The 24,077-nt window shown below is 51.1% G+C and overlaps 1 protein-coding gene across 1 annotated transcript in view; it reads right to left on the reverse strand.

Annotated features, from left to right (window-relative positions):
- The window catches only part of MAP6 (microtubule associated protein 6), a 76,293-nt gene that overhangs the window by 678 nt on the left and 51,538 nt on the right, over positions 1-24,077 (reverse strand). The window contains exons 2-4 of the mRNA XM_034995191.1: positions 19,998-20,211; positions 17,961-18,157; positions 1-499 (exon numbers count right to left, since the gene is read on the reverse strand). The exon at positions 1-499 is cut by the window's left edge and continues 678 nt beyond it. Of these exons, the coding sequence (XP_034851082.1) occupies positions 1-499; positions 17,961-18,157; positions 19,998-20,211 (910 nt within the window). The remainder of the gene's footprint in view (positions 500-17,960; positions 18,158-19,997; positions 20,212-24,077) is intronic.

The following is a 24,077-nucleotide window of genomic DNA, read 5'->3' on the forward strand; positions in this document are numbered from 1 at the left end:
TTGATCCTTGACAGGTGCCGGGACCATGGGACCTTTGTCCACAGGCTCAGGGACCACAGGGCTTTGATCCTTGACAGGTGCCAGGACCATGGGACCTTGCTCCTTCGAAGGCTCTGGTACCATGAAACCTTGATCCTTAACTGTTGCTGGAACCATAGGACTTTGATTCTTTGGAGGCACGGGGACCAAGGAACCTTGGTCCTTTACTGGTGCTGAGATCACAGAACCTTCGTTCTTTAAAGGCTCAGGGGCCACGTGATCTTGATCCTTAACTGGTATGGGGACCATGGGACCTGGATCCTTCAGAGGCCCTGAGACCTCAGGAGCTAGACCCTTCAGAGGCTCTGGAGCCATGGGGCCTTGATCCTTTGGACGCTCTTGGATCACAGGACCTTGATCTTTCAGAGGCCCTGGGCCCACGGGACTTTGATCCTTGTCTGGTTCTGTGGCTATAGGACCTCGATTCTTACGTGAATCACTGGCGAGTTCAACCTGGCTCCTGCAGAAGAGAGAGAGGTAGTCAGTGTGAGGGCCCGAGCTCAGGCCAAGGAGTGGGCAGAGCACAGATTGCCTGATAAGTCTTGGCCTAGTGGAGCCTGGGCAGGGCAGCTCTGGCTGGAGAGCCGAGAGGAGAATCTGATTTCCATGTTCTTAGTGCAGAATGGGGGGTGGGGGGAGGGGCAGGCTCAGGAATCATTCAATGTGCTTGCCAATTGATTATAACCTGCGCGTGGCACAGAGGGTGGCACCCAGGTGACAAGGCGGTACCGGAGCAGGACCCAGAGTCCTCCTGTGGGTATCACAGAAGCCTGGCCACCCCACACTCCACCTAGGCTGCTCCTCCTGCCTCTGTGGTAGCTGGGACCATCCTGCAAGCCCGTCCTAGCTGTCTGCTCAGATGGTCCCCCACGCCAGCGCACTGGCCTCCTTCCTGGGGCCTTCCAAGGCTCCTTCCCCTCCCCAGATCCCTTGTTAAGGGCTGACTGGAGAGGGACAAGAAAGAGGGCAGGGGAATGTCCCTCCGACCGCTGTCCCTGCAAGGGGAGAAGTGTTTTATCATGAACATTATTTAGAATCGCCTACACAAGGTGACAGTAAAAAGCAGACTGGCTTTCCATTGGTTTTATCACTGCATTTAAGTTCTCTGTCTACAATGCGCCACATTGTTGCCCATGCCACTGCCATCGCCCCCACCTTGGGCAGGTGACTGGCTGGGGCTCCCCATTCGGGCAGTGAAGAGACCCTGCTCCCCTCGCTCTGTCCCCGCTTCTGGCTCCCCCTACCGTCCCTGGGCCTTTGCCCTCCCTCCAAGGCCCTGGGGCTGATTTCCCTGCAGCCGAGTCCAAGCCTCTCACCAGGATTCACTGCGGACCCCGTGTCACCCCTTGGCCCGTCCACCTGGTGGAGAGCAGGTAACATTGCTGACAACCAAGGGCGAACCCTGCCGCGCTCAGAGCCTGCCAGTCTAGCTTAGAATGCACACTTGTTCCTTGCGGGCCAGGCTGAAATTTGCCACCCAAGAGCAGCCACTCAGCCAGTGTCAGAGACCCTCGCACACTTCCAGCACATTCCACTTTCCAAATCACTTCTCAGAGCTCATCTCAGCAACCCAGGAACCCCATGAAGCTGCATGGATGTTATTACCCTTACTTGTCAGATGACGAAACTGAGGTCCCGAGAGAGCAAGTGATGTGGAAAGTGAGGGACCTGCATGGACTCTAGAGTCTGGGTCTTTCCGCTCCCGGGGACTGTGCTCTGTCCCCTGTAGCGCCTGGCACACAGTCGCTGCTCAGTACAGGGCAGCTGTTATTACTCTTTTATACTTCGTGGCCAATCAAGTCTTTATGCTTAAGACCGCTTCGGCATTTTAACAGTTCCTATTAGCTGGGCGCCTGGATGGCTCAGTCGTTAAGCGTCTGCCTTCGGCTCAGGTCATGATCCCGGGGTCCGGGGATCGAGCCCCGCATCGGGCTCCCTGCTCCGCGGGAAGCCTGCTTCTCCCTCTCCCACTCCCCCTGCTTGTGTTCCCTCTCTCGCTGTGTCTCTCTCTGTCAAATAAATAAAATCTTAAAAAAAACAAAACAAAAAAGTTCCTGTTAGCTTTTAGGACTATGTCTTTCTTACCTGCTTATTAAAGCTGGTCCAATAAGACCTCTACTTGCTCACACTTTCATAGCTCCTTATGTTTTCCTCTCTCTGGGCCTCAAGTTTGTCATCTATATCATTGGATATAATGATATTTACTCAGGAATGTATGATTAGAGATCATTAGCACCTTGTCCCAGGATATTACTATGCAATATTACCATTATTTTTCTATTGACTTAGAAGTAAAGTTACACATATTCGGACTATTTTTATTCTGACATGTCATCCCGATCCAGAAGCTTCTTAATGTGTTTAGCACCTTGAGCTACCTGGGGACCTGCATCTCTCAGCAGAGGACACAGTGCCATAAGCAAACTCTCCGTCAGTCCCTCTGGATGGCTCTGAGCATCACAGTGGACAGACAGGGGCCAGGTTGGCTCCCTGGCTCAGCATGACACAGAGCCAGATGGACACAGCTGGCTGCCATCAGTGGGACCTTAGCGTTGGCAGAGCTAGGCAAGGCCTCAAGAAGTACGCAGAATCCAAGGATGGCATTAAAATACGTCTAATACTTGGTGGCTGGCCGAAGAGGAAATAAAAACTGCCCGCTTCAGAATAGAATCAAGCAGGAATTCGAATAGATGAATCCTATCAGGTAGTGAACATCCTGAAGGGGTGACAGAGCTGAGGTAGGAAACACAAAAGGGGGCAGAGCTTAACTTGATCTTGGGAGCTTGCACTGCAAGACCTACCTCACTGGCAGGACATGGACTCGGCGTCCCTGCCTGGCATGGAGATGAAACAGGGGAGAGCCCCACGGCGTGGGCAAAATGCACTTCCCTGGATGTTTGAGGCCTTAGCTCCCATGCCTTGCCCCATATTTCTGTTGAATGAGCCTCTCAACCACCTGTGAGCTAACTAACCCCAAATTTGCTTGGATGAATAACCCTTGATCGCTTTCGCTAGTGAACCTGTTTCCTTAGTAAGTGTCCTTCCTTACTCATGGGAAGGTTTAGAATGAAGACTGGAAATGATAAAATCAAGTCTACAATATTACCCTTTTTTGGTATTAAGTTAAGGAAATGTCTGTGTAGATTTATTTTGAAAATATTTGTGATGTTTAAAATAATTTGGCGTATTAGGATATCTAACAGATGAGCTTTGTGATTCCAATATAAAATGTATAATGGAATAATTAGATTTGTGATTTTAAGTTGAAAGATATAGGACAATTTTATAAATTTTGAAAACAACGATGGAACTTTTATGGTAACCCAATAATTATATTTTTAAGCTTAGTTTATTTTAAATTATTTATAATTTAATTTAAATTATTTAGGGGAACTGAATTAATTAGGTTACAAAATCCTCCTTACAAGAGATTGTTGAACTTTCCTAGATTTTTGAAGTGTTACTTTTTTTTTTTTTTAATTTATTTATTTGACAGAGAGATAGCAAGAGCAGGAACACAAGCAGGGGGAGTGGGAGAGGGAGAAGCAGGCTTCCTGCCGAGCAGGGAGCCCGATGTGGGACTCGATCCCAGGACCCTGGGATCATGACCTGAGCCGAAGGCAGACGCTTAACGACTGAGCCACCCAGGCGCCCCTGAAGTGTTACTTTTATAAATTAAGCATTCATTTTTAAAACCAAAGCAGCTTTGGGGCACCTCGCTACCTCAGTCGGTGGAGTGTGGAGTGTGCTACTCTTCATCTCAGGGTTGTGAGTTTGAGCCCCACACTGGGTGTAGAGATTACTTAAAATCTTTAAAAAAATAATTAAAAAAACAAAAACAAAAACAAAAACAAAAGCAGCCTCAGCTGGTTTTCCTATGAACAGAACCACCCTCGAGGGCAACTCAAAACTCACACTGACCCTGACTGGCCATCACTTGGTTCCACGGTGCCCTGCCAGTGTCCCCATCTGTAAAAACGCCCCTCCATTCCCGGGAAGGCAGGCAGAAGCCGGACGCACAGTGCCTTCTGTGTGAGTCAGACGAAGCCGAGCCCTCTGGGTGGAAGCCGGTTGGCGAGTGGAGACGGGCTGCCTTCAGCTCCGCTCAGCCCACAGGCCAGCTGTCCTTGGGCACAGCCTACCTGCACAACCACATCTGCAGCCCCGAGCCAGCTGCAGACCTTCTCGGGCCAGCACATATCACAGGAGCCTCAGCCTCCCAGCCTGCGAACCCTCTCGTAAACGAGAATAACCTGTTGAGTTTATCTTGGCTTCTGTGCTGCGTATCGCCTGCAAGATCGTGGGCAATTACTCAACCACGATAGACCTCAGTTTCCCCGCATATAAAATGGGGAGAACAATACAAAATTCAGGAACCGTAACAACAGAGGATCAGATGATCCTGTTGGGCAGGGATGGGAAATCACAATTCTTGACATTTGTAGAGTGCATCAGACGGTGACGTCCGTTCCCATTAAGTGCAGTAACAGCTTCTCACAGATGCTCACATACACCTTCCTGCAACCCACCGGACCCTCACGGCAGCCCCGGATGAAGGCAGGGAGAGGGGCAGCGAGCGCTGCACACTCACCCTCCGTGCGCTGCCCTCTGGCCAGCCTGTGCTGTTTTGTGCACCCCCAGTGCTTTGTTGCTTTGTTCCTGCTGCCTGGACTGCCCCCTTTCACCCGCTTTGCCCTGTCTGTCCTTGGCGGATCCGCCTGCTCAGGCCCCGAATGAGGGTCCTGGTGGCATCTCCCCGAATGAGCTTTCCCTTGCTGTACCACCATACAGTCTCTCCCACGCTCACACATGCCCCCATTAATGTCAGTTCCGCCCCCTGCCCGGCACCCCTTCGATCGTGAGCTCATCCTCCCGGCCTGCAGCCCCAGGGCCCAGCACAGAGCCGGCAACAAAGAAGATCAAATGGAAAGATTTACAAATTATTATTGCTGAGACCTGCTTTATCATCTAACCCATGGTCCCAGCCAGAACCCCAGAGTCATCCCTGATGTCTCCCTCTTCCTTAAAACCTTCATCCAACCCATCAGGAACCACCTGTTCTAGCTCCTAACATTTCTCTCTTCAGTATTCCCACGTCCTTCCCTCCTTCCCTGCCCCCCACCACCCCGTGCCACCATCTCTGTGGACCATTGTCACAGCCCCCTAACTGGTAGCCTCACCTCCTCCTCCAATCCATTCTTCAAACAGAAATCAGAATACCTTTCCAAAAAGCAACCCCCTTCCCTGCTTACAACTCTTCATGGCTTCTTGCACTCAGAATAAAGAGTAAAGCCTGTCACATGGCCCCACCTAGCTGACAAGCCTGCTCCCGCTGCCTTCCTGGCTCTCTGTCCCCTCCAGCCTCCCAGGACTTCGCTCTGCTCCTCAGTATGCCCTGCTCCTTTCCATTTCTGGCTTTGCATGTGCTCTTGTCTCCTCCCGGAACATTCTCTTGCTCCCTCTTGCCCTGGTTAATGTGACTCATCTTCCATCTCTCAGCTCACTGGAGCACTTTCCCAGGGAAGCCTTCCCTGACCCCACCCATGTGACCAGGTCGCCTGCTGCAGGCTCTCCTAGTCCTTGGCCCTCCCCCACCCCTTAACACAGCTCATGACTTGCATTCTTCTAGATTAATGTTTCCCCTACTGGATTGAAGCATTCAGAGGGCAGAACCAGGCTGCCTTTGCCTATCACTGTATTGTCTGTACCTAAAATAAAGGAAAGGACCCAACTAAATACTTGTCGAATGAATGAATAGATGAGAGCCTTCCTGTGCCAGGCTCTGTCCTATTTGCAAAATTTAATGTTCCAAGGTTACATGAGACATCCTAAGTCTTAGGAACTTAATTTTCTGCCCTTCTTCCTGTTACCATGGAGACAGGCAATGCCTCCTGGGTATACACACACTATGCTTTATCAGAGTCTGGAAGCAGGATTATGGAGCCCTGCCCAAGACTATCTGGAAAAAGGGCTTCCTTCCCTCCTGCTGGTTCCTGCTCTTGCACACAATTCTAATTCCATCATCCACCCATGTGGTTTTCTTTTTTTTTTCCTCCCTAGACTGTTTCCTGCTGCACCATCAAAGCAGCCCAGAGCTGGGGCGGTGCTCATGTAGGAGGGCCCTGTCCATGAATCCCCTGCCTCCACAGCTTGGAAAAGCCCTGGGGAAGAAAGAAACTCCTATTTCCTGAGCAGGAACCATGTGCCAGGCTTGGGGCCAGGTGCTTTAACATAGATCATTTCTTGGAATGTAAAGAGCAGCCTGCTGGGGGGGACAGTGCACGGGCTGGGCTAGGGGCCACAAGAGCTGGGTTTGAATGCAGGCCTTTCTAGCCCATGGGAATCTCATCATGGGCATGCCAGTCTCTATACCTCAGCATCCATAATCTATACGATGGGGATTACAGTGCTCACCTTTAAGGGAGGATTAGTATACGTGAACACGCGTGACATGGTCCCTGGAATATGGGTGATGTTTAGTAGATGTTAGTTCCAAAGAGGGACTGAGTGATCTAGTCCAATTGTGTTACTCTGCAGATGGGAAAGTGGCCCAGAGTGGGCAAGTGACTCTCCCATAGCCACACAGCCCATGGATAGCAGGTCCAGGACTAAAACACAGGCCTCTCGACATCTTAGTGGATGGGGTGGGAGGGGATGGAGCAAACTCACTGGAAGCAAAGACGCACAGGCCGTCTGCACCTCAGGGCCTCTGGCAGAAGGTTGGGGAGACAGTGGACGGGGCAATTTGACGGCTTTGCTCTCCTCCTGTCTGCCCGCATGGGCCTCACGTGGGAGCTTTTCCTGGACATAAACAAAGCTTCCAAGGAAGCTTGTATAGGAAATGCAGCTACTAGAGGGGGAGGGCCAAGAAACCATCTCTGAAAGCTCATTATTCTTATGAAGAATCTGCAGGAGACAAGGCATTCTCAAAACGAGAGCTCCCGCGCCTGCCTCTCTCCCGCCCAGACTCCAGGCAGCCTCTGTTTTAGCAAGGACCGTGGTGTTTGGTGGTGACCTGCCTCTCCTGCTGTGGCCCATGGACTGTTTCGTTCATCTTCTCATCGCCAGTATCTGGGGTTGGACTCATAGTAGCACCTGCAGAGATTTGTGTAACGAATTGCTGGTATGTAGCTTTTTCCCTTTATTCTATTTCTTTTTCTCTTTTATCCATTCATTGGACAAAGTCGGCTGAGGCCCCCTACTCTGGGCTTGGCCCTGTGCTGGGGGCACAGGAGTGAATGACACCGGGGCCCGTACGGAGCCCCCTGTGCAGAGCCAGGGACAGACCCGTAAGCACACGGTGCACACTCTAAAGCCGGCACCCCCACCCGCCCCGGCCCAAAGCCTTCACCGGCCTGTGGCTTTTCAACCAAAGAGGCCCCTTTGCTAGGGAAGTCCTCCCTCCCTGCTCTATGAAAGCACAACTCCTCATGAGCCAAATCAAAGGTGTCCAGGGCTGGAAGGACAGACCCGAGTCATCATCTGCCCATCTCCCTGCCAGCTGGCCCCTCCACTGCCCACCCCTTGGGGGCCTAGTGTTTAGACCCCGAGCAGAACCCTGCTTCTGTGGGCTCCGCTCCCTCCCGTTTCTGCCCCGGGCCGGGTCCCCTTCCGAGGAGGCCATGCTGCCTGCTCCCGGACGGCCTTTCGGATATCTGGAGGGAGAAGCAGCTGTGTCCTTCTTCCTGGAGTCTCTGGGCAGTAGACACCTGACAACTGCTCAGATGTTTGGTTTCCACATCTAGGTGGGCTCCCCATCCCTTGGAAAGCGTGACCCCCAGAGCTGACAGTGATATTGCAGGCGTGGCCTCCAAGCAGGACGCAGTGCCTCTGCCCTGGGGTCCGTAGCTCCGTCCCCAGAGCTCCGGGCCGTGTCAGCTTCCTCTCAGCCACGTCAGCGCTGCTGCCTGGCACCCCTCCCCAGCTGAGCCCCTCGCCTCCTCAGCAAGCAGAGATTCAGTTCCAGAGCCACCTCCTCAGTGAAGCCCTCCACCTCCAGGGGCCAGCCCTCCTTCTCCTGTGTTCCCACAGAGCCGTCGCTGCTCATAGCAGCCCAACTGCTCTGTAGCTGTCTCTCCAGACTGGGGGGGGGGGGGGGGGGATGGTGGTCCGCTTCACCTCTCCCTCCCTCCCTCCCTCCTCCCCTCCCCCTTCCTTCCATGAACATTTAATAAATGTCTACTATGTGCTGAGCCACTGAATTGAGTGGAGAAGCATAGACTCTGGTATGGGCTGGGCACAGCATAGGAGTGAGAAGCTGTAAACATAACTCACACAAGATCAAATTCTAGCAGCCACGGTTACCTGACACACAAATCCTGTCCAATTTTAACTGTGTTCGCACCTTTTTGTCCTTTTCTTGATGGTTTTCTAGCAGGGCTTGACATACAATGTGGCACATTGTATTCTCACAGCAGCCCTGTGGGCCAGGCAGGGGGGACGTGTGCCAGGGTGTCACCCGCACCCCCCATTTTCCAGCTGTGGGTGGAAATGAGGCTCAGAAAGGGGAAGTGAGTTGCATAAGGTCACAGAGTGAGTTTGTGGCGATGTCAGGACTTTAACCAAGGAGCACAGACTTCAGTCAAGCTCTTTCCTCTCTACAACAATATCCCTGAGGGATGGGACTTCAACTGGAGAGATTCCAAATTCCTCCGCAGAGGTCTGAACGGGGTCTGGTCTGAGATGACCCTGACCGGCTCCGCCTGGTGCAGAAGACTGGAGCTGCTGACCTCTGCAGGTCCCCAGCTCTAAGCTCCCAACTGCATGTCCTGAGAGACTTGCCCCTCTGGGGGCCAGGGCCCCAGCAACCAGTCCCCCTTCGCCTTGGCCCTGCCTGCATCCACTACACGACGACTCCCCCAGGCTTACCACCCGGTATTCAGCAGAGCCTGTAAAGAAGATAGTCCCGGACAGTCTGAGAGCATCCTGGCCTGAGAGCGCCCATCTACGCGCATACCTGTAAGCCCTCTACAGCTGCCCATCAGTCCACCAGCCTAGAGCCCCCCAGAGTCCACCCAGATGTGGCACATCAATACAGGGGGAACAGCTAGGACCACAGCTAGGAAAAATGCTGCCACCACAAGGCTTCATTCTGGGTGGGGGCGGGGGCTGCCGGGCAGAAGGTGGGTAGAGGTAGCAACTGTGCAGATCAAACAGCATCTGGGACCTTCCTATGACTCATTTCCCATAGAGGATGAGAGTGCCTAGAGTCCTTGAAGGATCTGGAGCAGGGACAGGACAGGATGAAGAGGCCGCTATTTTAGGAGGAGGCACATCTTCACAACCGAAATCCATGCTGGACAAAGAGTGAGTTTTAAGTAACCCAAACTTGGCTTTGAATCCCGGCCTGCCCCTTACAAGTTGTGTGACTTTGCCATTTAATCACTAAGTCTTGATTTCTTTATCTATAAAGATCTCCAAACTCTCTAGCCTTATGTGAGGATTCAGTGAGGACAAGGGCGTGAAGGCCAGATAAACGTCCTTCCCCGAGGCTGTGCCAACTCTGCGTTTTACCAGCATGGAATCACAGACCCTGGGCCAGACTCCTGGTTCAGATTCCCCGCCAACCACGACAGGCTCCCTGCGGCAGATGCGTTCTTGTGAAGCGCAGGGAGATGGTTGCCCAGGGCGCTCGATGACTACGGTTTTTGTCCTGTGTTGTTGCTGTTAAAATAGCTTTTCTAGATATAACCTGCTAAGAAAAACTAAATAGACTCCCCACTGTATAATAAGAATTTCAAAACGCATCATTGGTTGTTTTAACACCAAGAAGGCAAAGGCAAAGACAGCATGGACCGTCTCAATGGGCTGCCAAGAAGCTGATAATCCTGCTAAGGACCCTTCTTAAAATGGGAAGTGCTGAACTAAGGCAACCAGACAATAACAGGCTCAGTTCTGGTCTAGCTCTGTGCTCCCGGGAACTTGCAGATCAATTTTTGTCTTTTCTTCCCACTCCATCTAAAGCAAAGAATGGGATCTTGAGCAATTAATCAAAATTGGTGTGTCCAGAGCGGCTCAATTAAAACGAATGTGTAATTGCAGAAATGGAATCCGAACCCGGTGATTACAGGGTGTGCCCAAAGAGGAGGGGCCGGGGAAGGGCTGGGGGAGGGAGGGCAGCAAGACCCAGCACTAGGTGGACTCTAACTCAGGCTGTTGTGTGACAGAGGGAGTGGATTTACCACATGTGGCTCCAGCCACCACACCGTTGGGACCCAGGGTGGTCAGCGGGGGTCAAGAAAACCATCCATGAAATGAACTATTGACAAAACCATCCATGAAATGAACTATTGTCAACTTTGCAGTTGACAGTGGGCTTTCACATGCACCCTCATTGGGTCCTCATAACAGACAGTCCTGCAGATCAGAAGCAGGTATCGCCAACTGTGAGAACTCTTACCACCTGCTATCCTAAACTCTGGAAGCAAAAGATTCAAATAATACTATGTCCCTTGCTAACCGAACTCCTACTTTCCGGATTTGGGAACCAAACAGATTTGGAGAGGGATAGATACTTGTATTACTGTTATCTCTTTGGGGCTTAAAGAGATTAAGAGACTCAGCCAAGGTCACACAGCTAGTAAAGAGTAGATCTTGGATTTAAAACCAGGCCTGTCGGCTCTAATTCCCAGTCCTTCTTCCTAAGAGACCTCCCCATGGGGATGCCTCTCTGCCGTCATGAAGTTAGGAGATCTGCATTGGGCAGGGGGCGGGATTCGCTGACCTGTTAAGATTACCCCGTAACCAAGAGTCTATGATTTTTGGCAGTCAGGCCTGCTTAGACAAAAGTGGCTACATAAAGAACAGGGGCAGGCTGGCCATCGTAAAACCAGCCATCAACTGCCCTGTGATCTGTGCCGGGACCTCTCTTGACACCACCCCTGTCGTGTGAGCAGAGACAATTATTAAGCAGAATAAAGCCTTGCGGTGGCGCCGTGGTGGATATGGAGGCAGATGGTGAATATCATCATTCATTCGTTCACTCATTATTCATTCAACAAACAAGTTTGAAGACATTCTCTGAGGGAGGCATTGGGCCAGCAGCTAGGGCTACAAAGGTGAACAGGAGGAGCCAGTCCTGACCCCTGGGGGAGCACAGTCTAGTGGGGAGACACACACACACGAGCATGTGGTACAGTATATGTGGTGAGTTCTGTGATGAAGACACACACAGGGAGCATCTTACCCAGCCTGGGAGGTGCGGGAAAGGCTTCCTGGAGCTGTCCCCTGAGCGGAGTCTCGAAGGATGAGTTAGCCAGGTGGAGAAGCAGGAGAAGGGCAATCGGAGCAGGTGGGGCGGCGTGGGGAAAGGCATGGAGGTGAGAAGCAGCATGGTGCACTGGGGGGACGATAAGCTTCTGTGGGCCACAAGGAGCCCACGGATGGTTGAAGGCAGGGGATGACATGGTCAGAATTGCATGTTCTAAAGATCTCTCTGGCAGCTTAAATCAGCAGCAGTGGCAGGAATTTATTTACCTCAGCATCTGAGGCTCCCTTGGCCCTGGATAAGATGTCTGGGTTGATAATGTCAAGTTAACAAGCAGTTGGGGACCATTTATATGAGGACAAGGGACAGAGAGTTAAGCTCAGTTCTACTGTTTGAAATAAAAAGCACAAAATGGTGGTCTCTGATCCAGTGCCTCAGGAAATGGACACCTGTTTTATCTTGGTATCTCCAGTACCAAGTACATTTCTTATGAATGAAAAATTTGTTGGACCATTCTGTGTTCAATAACCATGCATTTTAGTTACCCAGGCAGTTAATTTAGTACCCAAAGGAGAAAACCTGTATATTTGGCTGAGACAGTTGGTCAATTCAGTCGGGATGTTTGAGCCAGTTGTGTGTGGAGATCTGATCAAATTCTTAATTCCCCCTATTTGTATCTGGGTCCCATGATTTAAAGAAGATCCTAGGTAAGCCTGCTGGAGGGCCTGCTCTGGCCTGACCGGACTGTGGCACTGCGACGTGTGGGTGTAGTTTCCAGCTTGTCTGAAGCCTGACTCACTTAGGGCCAGCCCTGGCCTCCCTCGGGTGAGGGAGGGGAGCAGTGTAGGCTGTGGAGCAGAAGACCCAGGCTCCATGCAGGCTTCCCTTCTCTCTGAGCTTCCCTTCTCTGTCTTTTATACTTGGGGCACACACCTGCTCCATATGAGGAGAACTCAATAGAATGGCACAGAAAGAAATGTTTTGTGGGCGGTCAATAAATGTAAATTGTTAAAATATTGCTTAGATCCGTGGACTCGAGGTGATTCAATAGCTAGAATTCTTTAAAAGCCTTTTTTCTCAAAAAAAAAAAAAAAAAAGCCTTCTTCTCAGAGTGTTTGCCCCAAACTCAAGTATTGTCTGAGATTACCTAAAGCTAACTATCAGAAAGATCATGAACACGGACCTTTCAAGCACTGAGAAAGGAAGGGGGAGGGCCTGAAATGACCCGTATTTAGTGTCCGCTGTGTGTCATTTCACCCTCGATCCTCTCCTCTTAGGGGGGGTCAGTGTCCCCATCTTCAGAGGAGGACAGCAAGGCTGACAGCGCTTAGGGAAAGACATTGGGTTGCACAGCTGGCAACGATACCATCCATGAACATTGTAAACACCTTGTAAACTGCCAGTGTTAACCGGTTCACATGATACAGTATGCGTTGGTGCTGGTTCTATTATTACAGGTATTCTGGGATGGTCTCAGTGTTCGGAGCATCTGTGCAGCAGATGGCAGGGTGATGGAGGAGGCTGGGCTATGTGCCTGCCTCCGCAAGAGGCGAGTCTAAGAAAGGTTTCGTTCCATTCCTTTGAGACCGTGCCTCTCCTGTCAGTGGGCTCAGCGGGGGCTGGGATGGGGCGCTGCCTTAACTGCAGACGGTCCACAGGCTACATGCTGAAAGAAACTTTTATACCTGTGGTCTTGAAAACGTAAACTGCTTTAAGACATCTTAGCGGTAAAAGGACCTTGAAACCACGATGACACGTTAAGGGGGTTTATAGCCTTTGTGAAGTGGGACTTAACACTTCCCAAATCTAGGAGAAGCAGGCTATAAATTTTTAAACCCTAGCGGGGAAAAAACCCCCAAACAAACAGAAAAGGATTTCATAAGAACACACAAACTGTAAGGAAGAATGACAATATGCTTATAGCTAATTTAGCAATAATGACCTATTTTAAAACTAGAGGGCTGGTTTTAATTTTGTGAGCTGTTTGGGGAGGCGACACGAGTAATGAGCTATAGATTTGCCTCCTGGGCTTGGGGCAGCATCAGGGCGCATGGAGAGGCCGTGGCTCCGGGTGAGGCCTGAGCGCTGGTCACACCAAGCTAGCAAGGCTCTCTCTCCGCGTTCCTGCCTGCTCTGTTCCTGGGTCCTTGCCGCGTGACTCTGAGTACATCTCACTTTCTCTCAGCTTATCATCAGTGTGTTTTTCTGTGGGTCTTCTTCCCTCTCTGTCTCTATTTCTACCTCTTTGTTTTTCTCCTGTCTTTCTTTCTACTTCTCTCAGTCCCTGGTTTTGATCAAAACAATTTTTAACTGATCACAAAAGAGCTGAATAATAGGTCTTTATGTATGTTTTATTTATTAAACAGAATTTTGTGTTCTCTGCCTTATACAAAAGCAGGCAGGTGGGTGGAATGTTTTCTGTTCATCTGGAAAACAAATATATAGTGGGTTTTCATATATACGCTCCTTGATTGATTCCCACCATGGCTTCTCCCCAAAACCCAGAAATTGGGGACCAGAAGTAGAATAAAAGTCCCAGCCTAGCGCTCATAGCCTAAAGCAAGAGAGGACCTGTGGTTGTTGCCCGATATGTAGGTAAGGGCAAGAAGCATGATGGCAGGGAGCATGCAAAGGTCGGGGGGGGGTGTGTGAAATCTGGGTGTATGGAATGGAGATCCCAGTTAGTAACCGCCCACTCACATGGCACCACTTTCCATGACAGTCTCTGCCACTTTCCAGCCCTTGCCTCGACCCTCCCTGAGTGAACTGCTCCCCCAGGACCTGAGCTCACCTGGTGTTGGACCCCTCCACACCTTTGCTCTTGCAGCTCCTTCTGTCTGGCACGCCTTGGCCACCCCAGACTCTGTTCACCTGGTCATCACCTGCTCATCCATTGAAGTTCTCCCTGATCCATGGAACCAGCTAGAACAGGCTCCTCCTTCATGCCCCACAGTGACCAGAGGTGGGGTCTCAGTCATCCTGGTTCCCTAGTGCCTGGCACAGTGCCTGGCACATAATAGGTATTCAATCAACACATGTTAGTAAAAGGAAGAGGGATCCCATACTAAAAGTATATCATCTTTTGTCTCCCACTTTAGCAGAAGGCTATCCAAGCGGTTAAACCTGGCCCTAGCTCTGAGGTTCCCTCCCAGGTCTGCTCTCCTGCCTGTAGGCCTGCCCCACATGGCCTGCACGCCCACAACCCACCCATTCTCCAAGGTTCCCTCCCCGATGCAGCCTTCTGACGCCCCACTCCTGTAGGAAGAAACCTGTCCTTCATATGAGCAACCAGCTCCCTGGTCTGTTGTTACCTTACTTGGCCCTCTCTTGCGGCTGTTTCCACTCCCCCGTGTTGGGCACACACAAGACTTCCCCCCTAACCCACACAGTGAGCCAGCCCCCAGAGGGGGGAACCTTCACAACGACCAGATTAAATGAGTTAGTGAAGGCATCTCTGCCATCTCTTGGGAGGAGAAAAAGCCAGAAGCACCAGTCCTGCAGGGTGACGGGAAGGGGGTGGAGAATCAGGACCCAGCCTCCCAGCGCGGCAATGCGGTGCTGGGCGCAGGCGGTCACTCATCCCCAGCAACATGGGATCAAAACGTTACACTACCTTGTTGGCCAGTGGGTCTCTTGGTCCATCTTCGCCTTTCCCAACACTTAGCTCTGACTGCTTGCAATTAGTATCTGACAGGCAATCTAAAAGAGTCAAGCTGCATTAGGGAGAACCCCAGAAAAACTGCAGGGCACAGCTCATCTCGTGGAGAGCGGTTCAAATGGCAAAGGTTGATTCCTTCACCTACTCAGCTGGGCCTTACCAAGGAAATAAGATCAAGAAAGTGGTGTTCGTCTTTAGCATTTATTTATACTTGGAAAAAGAACTGTTTGTTTCTGAGCAAGCACAGACCACAAGCACGTCACAATCAATTGGCTATACATGAGTATTTTTTGTCATTTTCTTACTCACAGCAGGAATGAAATAGCACCAAGAGAGGTATGCGCTGCACATTACATAGACAATCTGTGGTACGCAACAAAACCCAGGCCACAAAATCGTGATTAGACACTTCCTGTCTGCCTTGGAGAGGCAAAGGTAGAACGGACCGGTTGGAAGCACCAGCAGATAACAGAGAACTTTGGGGAGCCAACGCACAGCTTTAGGGATTATTTTTGCAGGCAAGCAAAGCAGACAATAGGAAAGCTTCAGGCCTTGCTCTCTTGCCAGGGGAGCTCAGGAATCGGCAGGGAAATATACAAAAATGGACAGCCAGGCGTCGGAAGCTGGGTCATCTTCAGAAAGGCAAAACGGAAACACGGCTTGTGAAACCAGAATCCGTTTCAATCAGTACGTTTGGGATGCAGAATAAGACTGGCTGAGTTCTATTTGTAAACAGTAGAAATCAAAGGAAGTTTCTTGCCATGAAGCGACACATTCAAGAGTCAAAGTGAACTACAAATAAGAGTTTTCCCAGTCGCAGGATTAAAAAGACGGGGAGCCTGAAGGGTCGAAAAGACATTATATGGGTCACGTCTCAAGCTGCAGGTGGGGCAAGGGTTGGAAATTCAGTCCCTGGAGCTGCAAGGTGGGTGGGAAACTACAATCTGGGTGAACAAACTTGAATCAGACACGAGATCACGTCGTATGTATCCTTCTGGTTGTGCTGCTGTGGAGACAGATGTGTGTAATACCCAGCCCGTCTCGCACGGTGTCTGGCACACAGGCATTCAGCACGCGAATATGGAATGAACGTTCCCCTGTGCACTGTAAAGTTTGATTTACTTGATCCGCAAAACATATATGACTGTTCTATGGAGAAATCCAAATTGCGGCTAACATCAACACGCCTGACTAATGCCAGACCGCAGGAGAACGAACAGACATTGGCAAATTCTCTGGATAAAGTTAAGATCATGTTGATAGAGCTCTCTGGTTAATGTTAAGATTAGTGAGCAAATAGCTAGAATCAGTACTGAGGTCTGCTCTGGTCATTTCCAGACAGGCATCAAAACGTGTGATGCACGAACACTGAAACTCACTCATATTTTCTACCTTCTTCAAAAGTTCTTCTCAGTTGCACGCCCTGAGATAGAAAGGAAGAGGACGGTGGGCCTGGCCGAACGCCTCATTTCTAGGAGTCCTGTTCTCTTTAACAAATGTGGCCCACAAAGCACACGCTCAACGAGTTTGCAAAAGACTTCTCCATCAGCCCCAGGGTGACCAACAAAATGGCGCCAAAAGAGGCTTTGCTGCTTGAATGGTCAGAACAGGAGAGGACTGGGGGAAGCCCTGCTTCCTCCACACCACAGGGACCGCAAGGGAGCGCCGCGGTGAGGAGCCGGACGACAGCCCGGCCATGTCACGGTGCCAGCAACAGGAAGGACTTCAAGGACAGGGGCAACAAAGCATACCGAGCAACGTACACGTCACAAGGTTTGCAAATGTAATTTTTCCGGTGGGTATGTTGGGTTCCCTCATGAGCACTAGGGGTCTTTCTACAACTCTCTGACTACCAGCTACAACACAACTCTAGCACAACTAAGGTGCCCCTTGCCGCTCCCGGGGGCGTTGGCCACACAGACACGTGAAACACAACACGGTGAGAGCTGCTTTTATTCATCAGTGAGGTCAAAAATGCTTGCTAATCACTTAGTAGGGAACTCTCCTAATCTTCAGCTAAGTCACAGACATTTCCACTAATCTGAAGCTCAGCACCCTCTGTCCTCTCTGAGGAACAGGGCAAACACAGTTCAGGAAGGGAGAATGAACATGGCCGTGCTTGGCATGGCGTCGACTTCCCACCTTGTGTTTCTCAGAAGCAAGGAAGCCACGTTCTCAATACACTACCCCTGCCCCCTGAGCTTCCCTCCTCAGTCATCTGTAACCAGTCGCTCTACAAAACTGGGTACACAGAGGAGAACAGTCTCCTCACGCTGTGTTCATCTTCCTATGACGTCTAGAACGTACCTAAAACACCCTGGCCTGCTCTGAGTCATCAGCGGCATATTTATCACTTGGCATACAATTTCAAGCCCACTGATAGGAAACTAAATGTAGTCACACGTTTCTAACGGAAAAGTCTATGAGAAAAATTACTTGAACTTAACAGACACAATTCATCTTGTGGACATTAAGGCCGAGGTTTTTTGCTTTTTAAGTATTTCCACAAATGCTGTCCATCGCTGAAGCCCAAAGGCGAGCGTCTCTAGCACATGATAACCCTCTGAATTTTGGAAAAGAACACATTCACCTAAAGTTCAGAACTGATCCCTGACACAGACCTCGGGGGAGAAGAGGAGGAGGGCATCCTATGGGCATTCCCAAGCGTGACTGGGAGACTTCCAGCCACTGGGAAGGGCCTCTGCGTGCTAAGGCCTGCCTGCCTCCCTCGGCAGCCGGCGAGCAGTCTCACCTGCTGTGGGAGGCACAACCAGGGAGCAATGCTTCCCGGGGTTCCTGGTGTTCCGGGGGCCCCGCGGCATGGACCCCTGCTCCGCGCTTAGCCCGGCCAGTCTCGATTTGGAGAGGAGGCATGCCGCTCGGGCTTGGAGACGGCATTCCTCCATCGGAAGAAACCAAACCAAAGAGCTCCTGGAACACTCAGGACCAAGGCAGATGAGAAACCTCTAAGCAATTTTGTGGCCTTTTTTGTTGGTTGGTTAAAAAAAAAAGAAAAAAGAAAGAAAGAAGATAAAAGGAAAATGCAATGAAATTTACTCTTTAGCCTCAGCCAGTTTATTGTTCATCTCTTTACTTTGCTCCTTGTCTTCGGGTTGGGTGGCACTGGGGCCCTCTGCGCTCTTTTTCTTGGAGGCCTGGCCCGACGCCACCTGCTTGTCTTTGGCCTTCCTCGGGGGCTTATGGCTCGCTGAGGTCTTTTTTGGTTTGGAACTCTGAACGCTAGGTTTTTCCACCTGCTCGGAGAGACAGACAGACAGACAGACAGACCGCAAATACAGAAACACAAAAAGGGAGGGAGTGGGAGAGAGAAGTTAGAGAGAAGACATGATTAGCTCAACGGTAACTGTCATGATGACACTTGACATCGAGGAAGCACAGCGTCTAAAGTGTTTTCAGTGACACAGGTCATCTGGCTTCTGAACCGGCTGGTCCGTTGTGGCCACAGGCTCACAGGCCACAGTGGCAGCCCGGCCTGGCGGCTGTCACCACGGAACCACCGTGGTGGTGGATGATGTTACCGTTTTGCAATCCCTGCTGCCCCTCCCTGTGGGAGAATCGCATATACCGCATCCCTCATCACTCTGTTCAACTTGGGCAGGCCTCGGATTTGCTTTAGTCGATGAAATGTGAGGAGAAGGGCCAGGGGTCACCTCCAGCTCTGCCCCCCCTACCAGGAGATGGCCCAGCCTTCTCTTTCCCGAGAACTCTGGGGCCACTGTGTATGGCCCCTCAATATGCCATCTCTGGGTTCACTTTCCCCAAACTTCCCTCCTTCCTCCCCTTGAGTCTTCTTTTGTGCAAAGCCAGCACTATGTCCTGGGCCGCACCTTGTATGCGGAAGATGGGCAGAGATGCTGTTGGGCCTCACAGGCTAGGTCATTCATTCAGGGAGATCCAGGGGTTTTCAGTCACCTCTGACCTGTACATCCTGGTTTGCCCGGGCCTGAAGGCTTTCATGGAATGTGGAATTTTCAGTGCTCCAAGTGGAGGAGGCCAGTCAAGCTGGCTTGGTTACCTACTTCACCTATAAATCAGTCTTGGGCCAAATAGGAAACTCGACTTCAGTGTAAGACTTACAGACAAAAGCAGAGGAAAGGAGCTCACACTTTTCCTACTCTTGTAGATAAGAGTGGATATTTGCACAATCCCATGTGGCTTGACTTCACAGAATCAGCTTTGGCATTTATGATTGCTGCTTCCAGCTGAGTCTCCAACTCCATTCTCCCCCTCATTCCCTCATGAGTGTGTACTGGGATACAAATAAGGCAAAGTAGTGTTATTATATGGAAATCCCTGAATCCACTGGAAGTCACTTAGAAATGTACATCATTCACAAACTGTCTATTATAGTAACAAATTACCCGGAACACATCTTGCAGCTGGTGAGACAGGTGCTCTGTGACAGACTAAGAGCTGATGGTGCATAGTGTTTACAGACGAAAAGGATAAAAAGGAGTAAAGAAGTGTCCACGGATTGGAGCCAAGGATGCTGCAGGGGCAGGGTGGGGAGAAAGCCAGCGAGATACCTTCAATGGCCAACACTTCAGGGGCAAAAGCCACTGTTTTAAGAAGGGGGGATTGAGGGCTCAGGTGAGGTTTTCTGCAAATTTTTTGGGGGGGGTTCTCTAAATCAGAAAAGCTAGTTCTCTGAAAACCTGCCAGTCTTCAAGCTGTTTTATTTTAGGCACTGTTTCTTCTTTTTTTTTTTTTTAAGATTTTATTTATTTATTTGAGAGAGAGAATGAGAGACAGAGAGCATGAGAGAGAGGAAGGTCAGAGGGAGAAGCAGACCCCCTGACGAGCAGGGAGCCCGATGCGGGACTCGATCCAGGGACTCCAGGATCATGACCTGAGCCGAAGGCAGTCGCTTAACCAACTGAGCCACCCAGGCGCCCTAGGCACTGTTTCTTTTTAACATTCCCTTTGCATTTAGCCTCTGGGCTACCAAGAAGAGGAGGAATTTCCCAGGAGCCACCTGGGCCAGGTGGGCAGGAGCCCCGCGCTCACATTTTGCTGCAGTTAACCCCCTGGTTCTAGGTTGTGCTGAGGGGTTCCCCACAAGATCTGTCTCACCTTTGAGGATTCCTTGAAAGGTTCGCTGTAGAGGCTGCGTATTCTTCTGCGATCAATGACCTTATTGTCGGCGGGTGTTGGCTTGTTGGCCTCCCCTTTGAACTGGGCACTGTAGCTGGTCTCATGAGCCATCTTATCATCTGGGGGCTTGTACTGGGGCCTGGCTTTTATCGGTTTCACAGGCTTGATGTCCGTCCACGCTCTGAATTCATTTCTGTGAATCAAAGAAAGCATAGGTTATATGAAACACGATCTGCGGGGACGCAGGGCTCCTCGTACAGGGCTGCCAACTCAGCAAGCTCGCAGTCGGTGCTGGTGCTGCTGAAGGAGGGGTGGTTGAGCAGTGAACTGCCCTGTCTCCTCATGGGGAAGCGCGAGGTTTCCTTCCTGCCACCTTGACGTAGGCTGTGGCAATAGCTCTTGTAGGACGAAGAAGCTCAGGCTCCCAGCTACCACTGTGTGATCATGGAGAGGCAATTCTAATCTTTGGGCCTCGTTTTTGCAATATCTCAAATGAGGCTGAAAACACTCAATCCACTCCATCATGCACGGGTTCAACCTCTATGATTGAATGCCTGCCACGTGTGAGGTCAAGAGTGTGAAAATGAGACGTGTTAGACGGTGTGCTTGGTATGCCGTGGCCAAAAATGCCAGTCCCCTCCCCTGCCTCGTCATGATGGAGACCCTTTGTTAGCCAGAATCCTCAAGGATAGTTCCTCCCCTTGATAGCAAAGGCTTGCTTCTTATATTGTCAGAAATTTAACAATCTTAATCACTGTAGATGAAAATACTCATGAGATGTCTAAATGCTTGCATATTACAAATAAGCAAAATGTACCAAACATAATGTGGATGCCACTGTTAGGACTGATGTCGCACTGAGTATGTGCAGGAGAATCTTCACGTGCTCTGGTGTGAATGGTTATTGGTCCTGACGCTATAATGACCACCATCTGCTGCTTTTTTCTGAGTCAGTGTGTACGTGTTCTTATCTTTCCTGTTAGGATCTTGTGGATTCCAATTAGCTGTTTCTGATCTGTTACAGGGCTGGAGACTAGATGGGGACAAGGTCCAAAGCAGGGTAAATTACATGTGCCTGCTTACAGAGGCCACGGGGTCCATCCTGCTTATTGAGTGCATGATGTTCGATGGATCTGTTCTCATTTGGGGCATGAGAAGCTGTGTTGTGGGAAAGGAAGAGTTAGGGTGTAAATATCTGTGGTTAGGTTCTTCCAGCACCCTCGTCACCCTCATTGATAACGCCCTCCTTCGGGGCTCAGAGACGAGTGGCCCAAACAGGAGGCCACAGGGGGACAGCAGAAGGAGCTGAGGCTGTGAGAGTCACGAGGTCCTAGCCCCGCCTCTAACAAGATGTGGAGCAGGCCTCTCCTCTCTCTGAGCCTTGGTTTCCACACCTGTCAAAAAAAGACCAGACGATGTTCTTATCCTTCCTTCTAGCTCAGAGATTCTCTGAGTTGATAAAGCTGGTTGGTTAACACTGAGCCACTTGCTGGTCATTTGACCTCCTGAGGGGAATTGGCTGATTTGTGAGCAGAGAGACCACAGTTTCTTAAGAGACCCTCCCCCAAGCTTCAGACTTGCCTTTCCAGTGCAGCCTGGACCCCCACCTAAGGGCCCCACCAACTCAAACCCAACATCCCTAGAACCAAAGCATCTTGTCTGCCCTGCCAAATTGTCTTCATTCCCTCATCATTCAATTTCTTTCTCTCATTCATTCATTCGCAACACATTTACTGAGTGCTTAAGGTCTGTCTGGCAGGATGCTGAGCTCTGTGGAGCCCAAAGTGACTAAGAAGAGGCCCTGGGCTCAAGGTGTGGGAGGCAGAGGGATTGTAGTTACTCCAGGACAGTAAGAACAGAGCCATGACAGAGGGGGGAGTGGGGAACACAGCCTATACCAGCCTGGGAGCGAGTCGGGGATGTGGGTTCTGGGGTGGAGTCAGAGACGGGACGGGGAGCTGGCCAGGGCTTCAGGCAGAATGAGGGGTACACGAAGAGGCTGCTGAGACATGACCCTCTGCAGGCAGTTCAGGTGGTTGGGTTGAAGCTTGTGGGGACTGGGCAGATCCTGAGGTCCTGCCAGCCATGCTGAGGGGATGGTCTGGACTGTAACGAGGAGCTGCCAAATGGTTCCAAGCCAAGGATGAATGTGACCAGATTAGTTTGCGGAGAGAGAACTTCGGCAGCAGTGTGAATGGCGTGCAGACAGGGCGAGGTGAGTCGGGAGGCCAGGCAGGAGACTGTGCAGTGAGCCCGGAGGAAAGCAGAGGCCTGAGCCAGGACAGTGGCAGTGGGGACCGAGAGTGGCTGAGTCAAAAGGGAAGTGGGCAGGACTTGAGAGCGGCTGAGCCGTGGGAGGCCAGGGTCAGAGGGGAATCTGGAGAGTTCCAGGATTCTGGTTTGTGGGTGGCAGTGCTCCCCACTGAGACGGAGAACCTGGGAGGAGAAGGGGACTTGGAGGGTTGAGACCCTCCTGATTCCGTTAATGGCACGCATCTGCTCTGGCCTCAAGGCTGTGTTATATCGTTTCCTGTGCTCTCTTCCCCACTTTTACACTTCCAGGGGTTCAACCAGCTACTGTGACCTGACTTCTGAGCCATTTTGGGCTGGCCTGGGTCACACTGGGGGCTGTGGCCACCATGACCCGTCTAAGACTCCAGGTACCCACTCCCTCCTCCCACCCTTCAGGACCAGAGTATTGCTGAAGCCCCTTATATGTGGATTACCAGCAACAACCTGGTTCCTGAATATAGAACCCTGAGTCCTCTGCTCCTACCCCTGCCTGCTTCCAGAATTAGGACCGACATAGGTCTACACCGGCCCTAAGAACTGTTTCTGGATCATCTCTCCCAGGCCAACCTCTGCATCTTTCTGCATCTCTGTCCTGGCCTCTGTGGGCTGGCAAGTGTCTCACGGTGAGCATTATCCATGGGACGTGTCCTCGTGGGAGCAGTTTGGTGACCCCTGATCTTAAATAACTGATCTTCATATGAGGCCATGTTAGTGAGTCCCATGATTAAGTTCACTGCAATTATGACAGACAGTTCGGTTGAAACCCAAATTCTGCTACTTAGAACTTTCTTTGAACTCTCCACAAAACCTTCCCCAGCCACAAGCCATAACTAATCATATGTCACAAAAATAGAATTAGCTACCGTTCATTAGTCCCCTTTTACAAGCTGGAGGGTTGTTTTGGTTTTGCTTTGGTCTATTCTCCATAATCCTTACAACAACTTTGAAAGGAGGTAGTATTATCTCTCTCTTACAAGAGAAGGTAAGCCAGGCTCAGAGAGGTTAGGTGGCTTGCCTAAGGCCAAACAGCTGGCAAAGAAGCAGGGTTGAACTACGAGTCCGGGTCTGGGAGGCCCACAGCCTTCCCACCGCACTTCCCCAACGTGCCGGCACCGCAGTGTGCTGGCCTGTTCTCACCGGAGGTGCCCGTGCGGGCTCAGGCCTGCTGTGCGCAATGCCGTGGATGGTTTAGGTGACACGGCTGCACGAGATGACCCCTGAGCTCCTCCAGCCCCGAGATGCTCCTCCCAGAGTAGCGTGGGCCACGCTCTCAGCTCACTCACGTCTTGCCTGTTACCACGCACACTCCCCTGTCTGTGCAGCTGGATTTTGGCTCTATCGTTCATTCCTTTATTCATTTGGCATTTACCAAACACCAGCCATGGGCGGGGCATGTGGCCCACAGGGCGTGTGACCCAATGGCTGAGGCGGCTACAGTTTAGTAGGTTAGGATTTGTTCTAGTGTGTGACCCTAAGCAAATGGGACAGAGGGACAGAGGGAAAAGGATGCTTAATTCTGAAGGGGGCACTAGAGGATGGAGACAGAGAAGTGAACAAAGGGAATTCAGGCAGCGTTCTGAGTCCGTGGGGCAGGTTCAGAGAGCAGGTGAGCTGCTCAGGGTGTGGAGGGTGGGGCTCTTGGAAGGAAGTCAAGGCGACCAGGCTGGGTGGGAGCTGGGGCCAGGCTTACAGGGCCTCGAATGCCATGTTTACATGCTTGCGGTTGGCCTGGGGAGCTGCTGAACGTTTCTGAGTGAGGCAGCACTA

This window comes from Mirounga leonina, unplaced genomic scaffold (genome assembly GCF_011800145.1).
Source record: "Mirounga leonina isolate KUSES-001 unplaced genomic scaffold, KU_Mleo_1.0 Mir_92, whole genome shotgun sequence".
Taxonomy (NCBI): Eukaryota; Metazoa; Chordata; class Mammalia; order Carnivora; family Phocidae; genus Mirounga; species Mirounga leonina.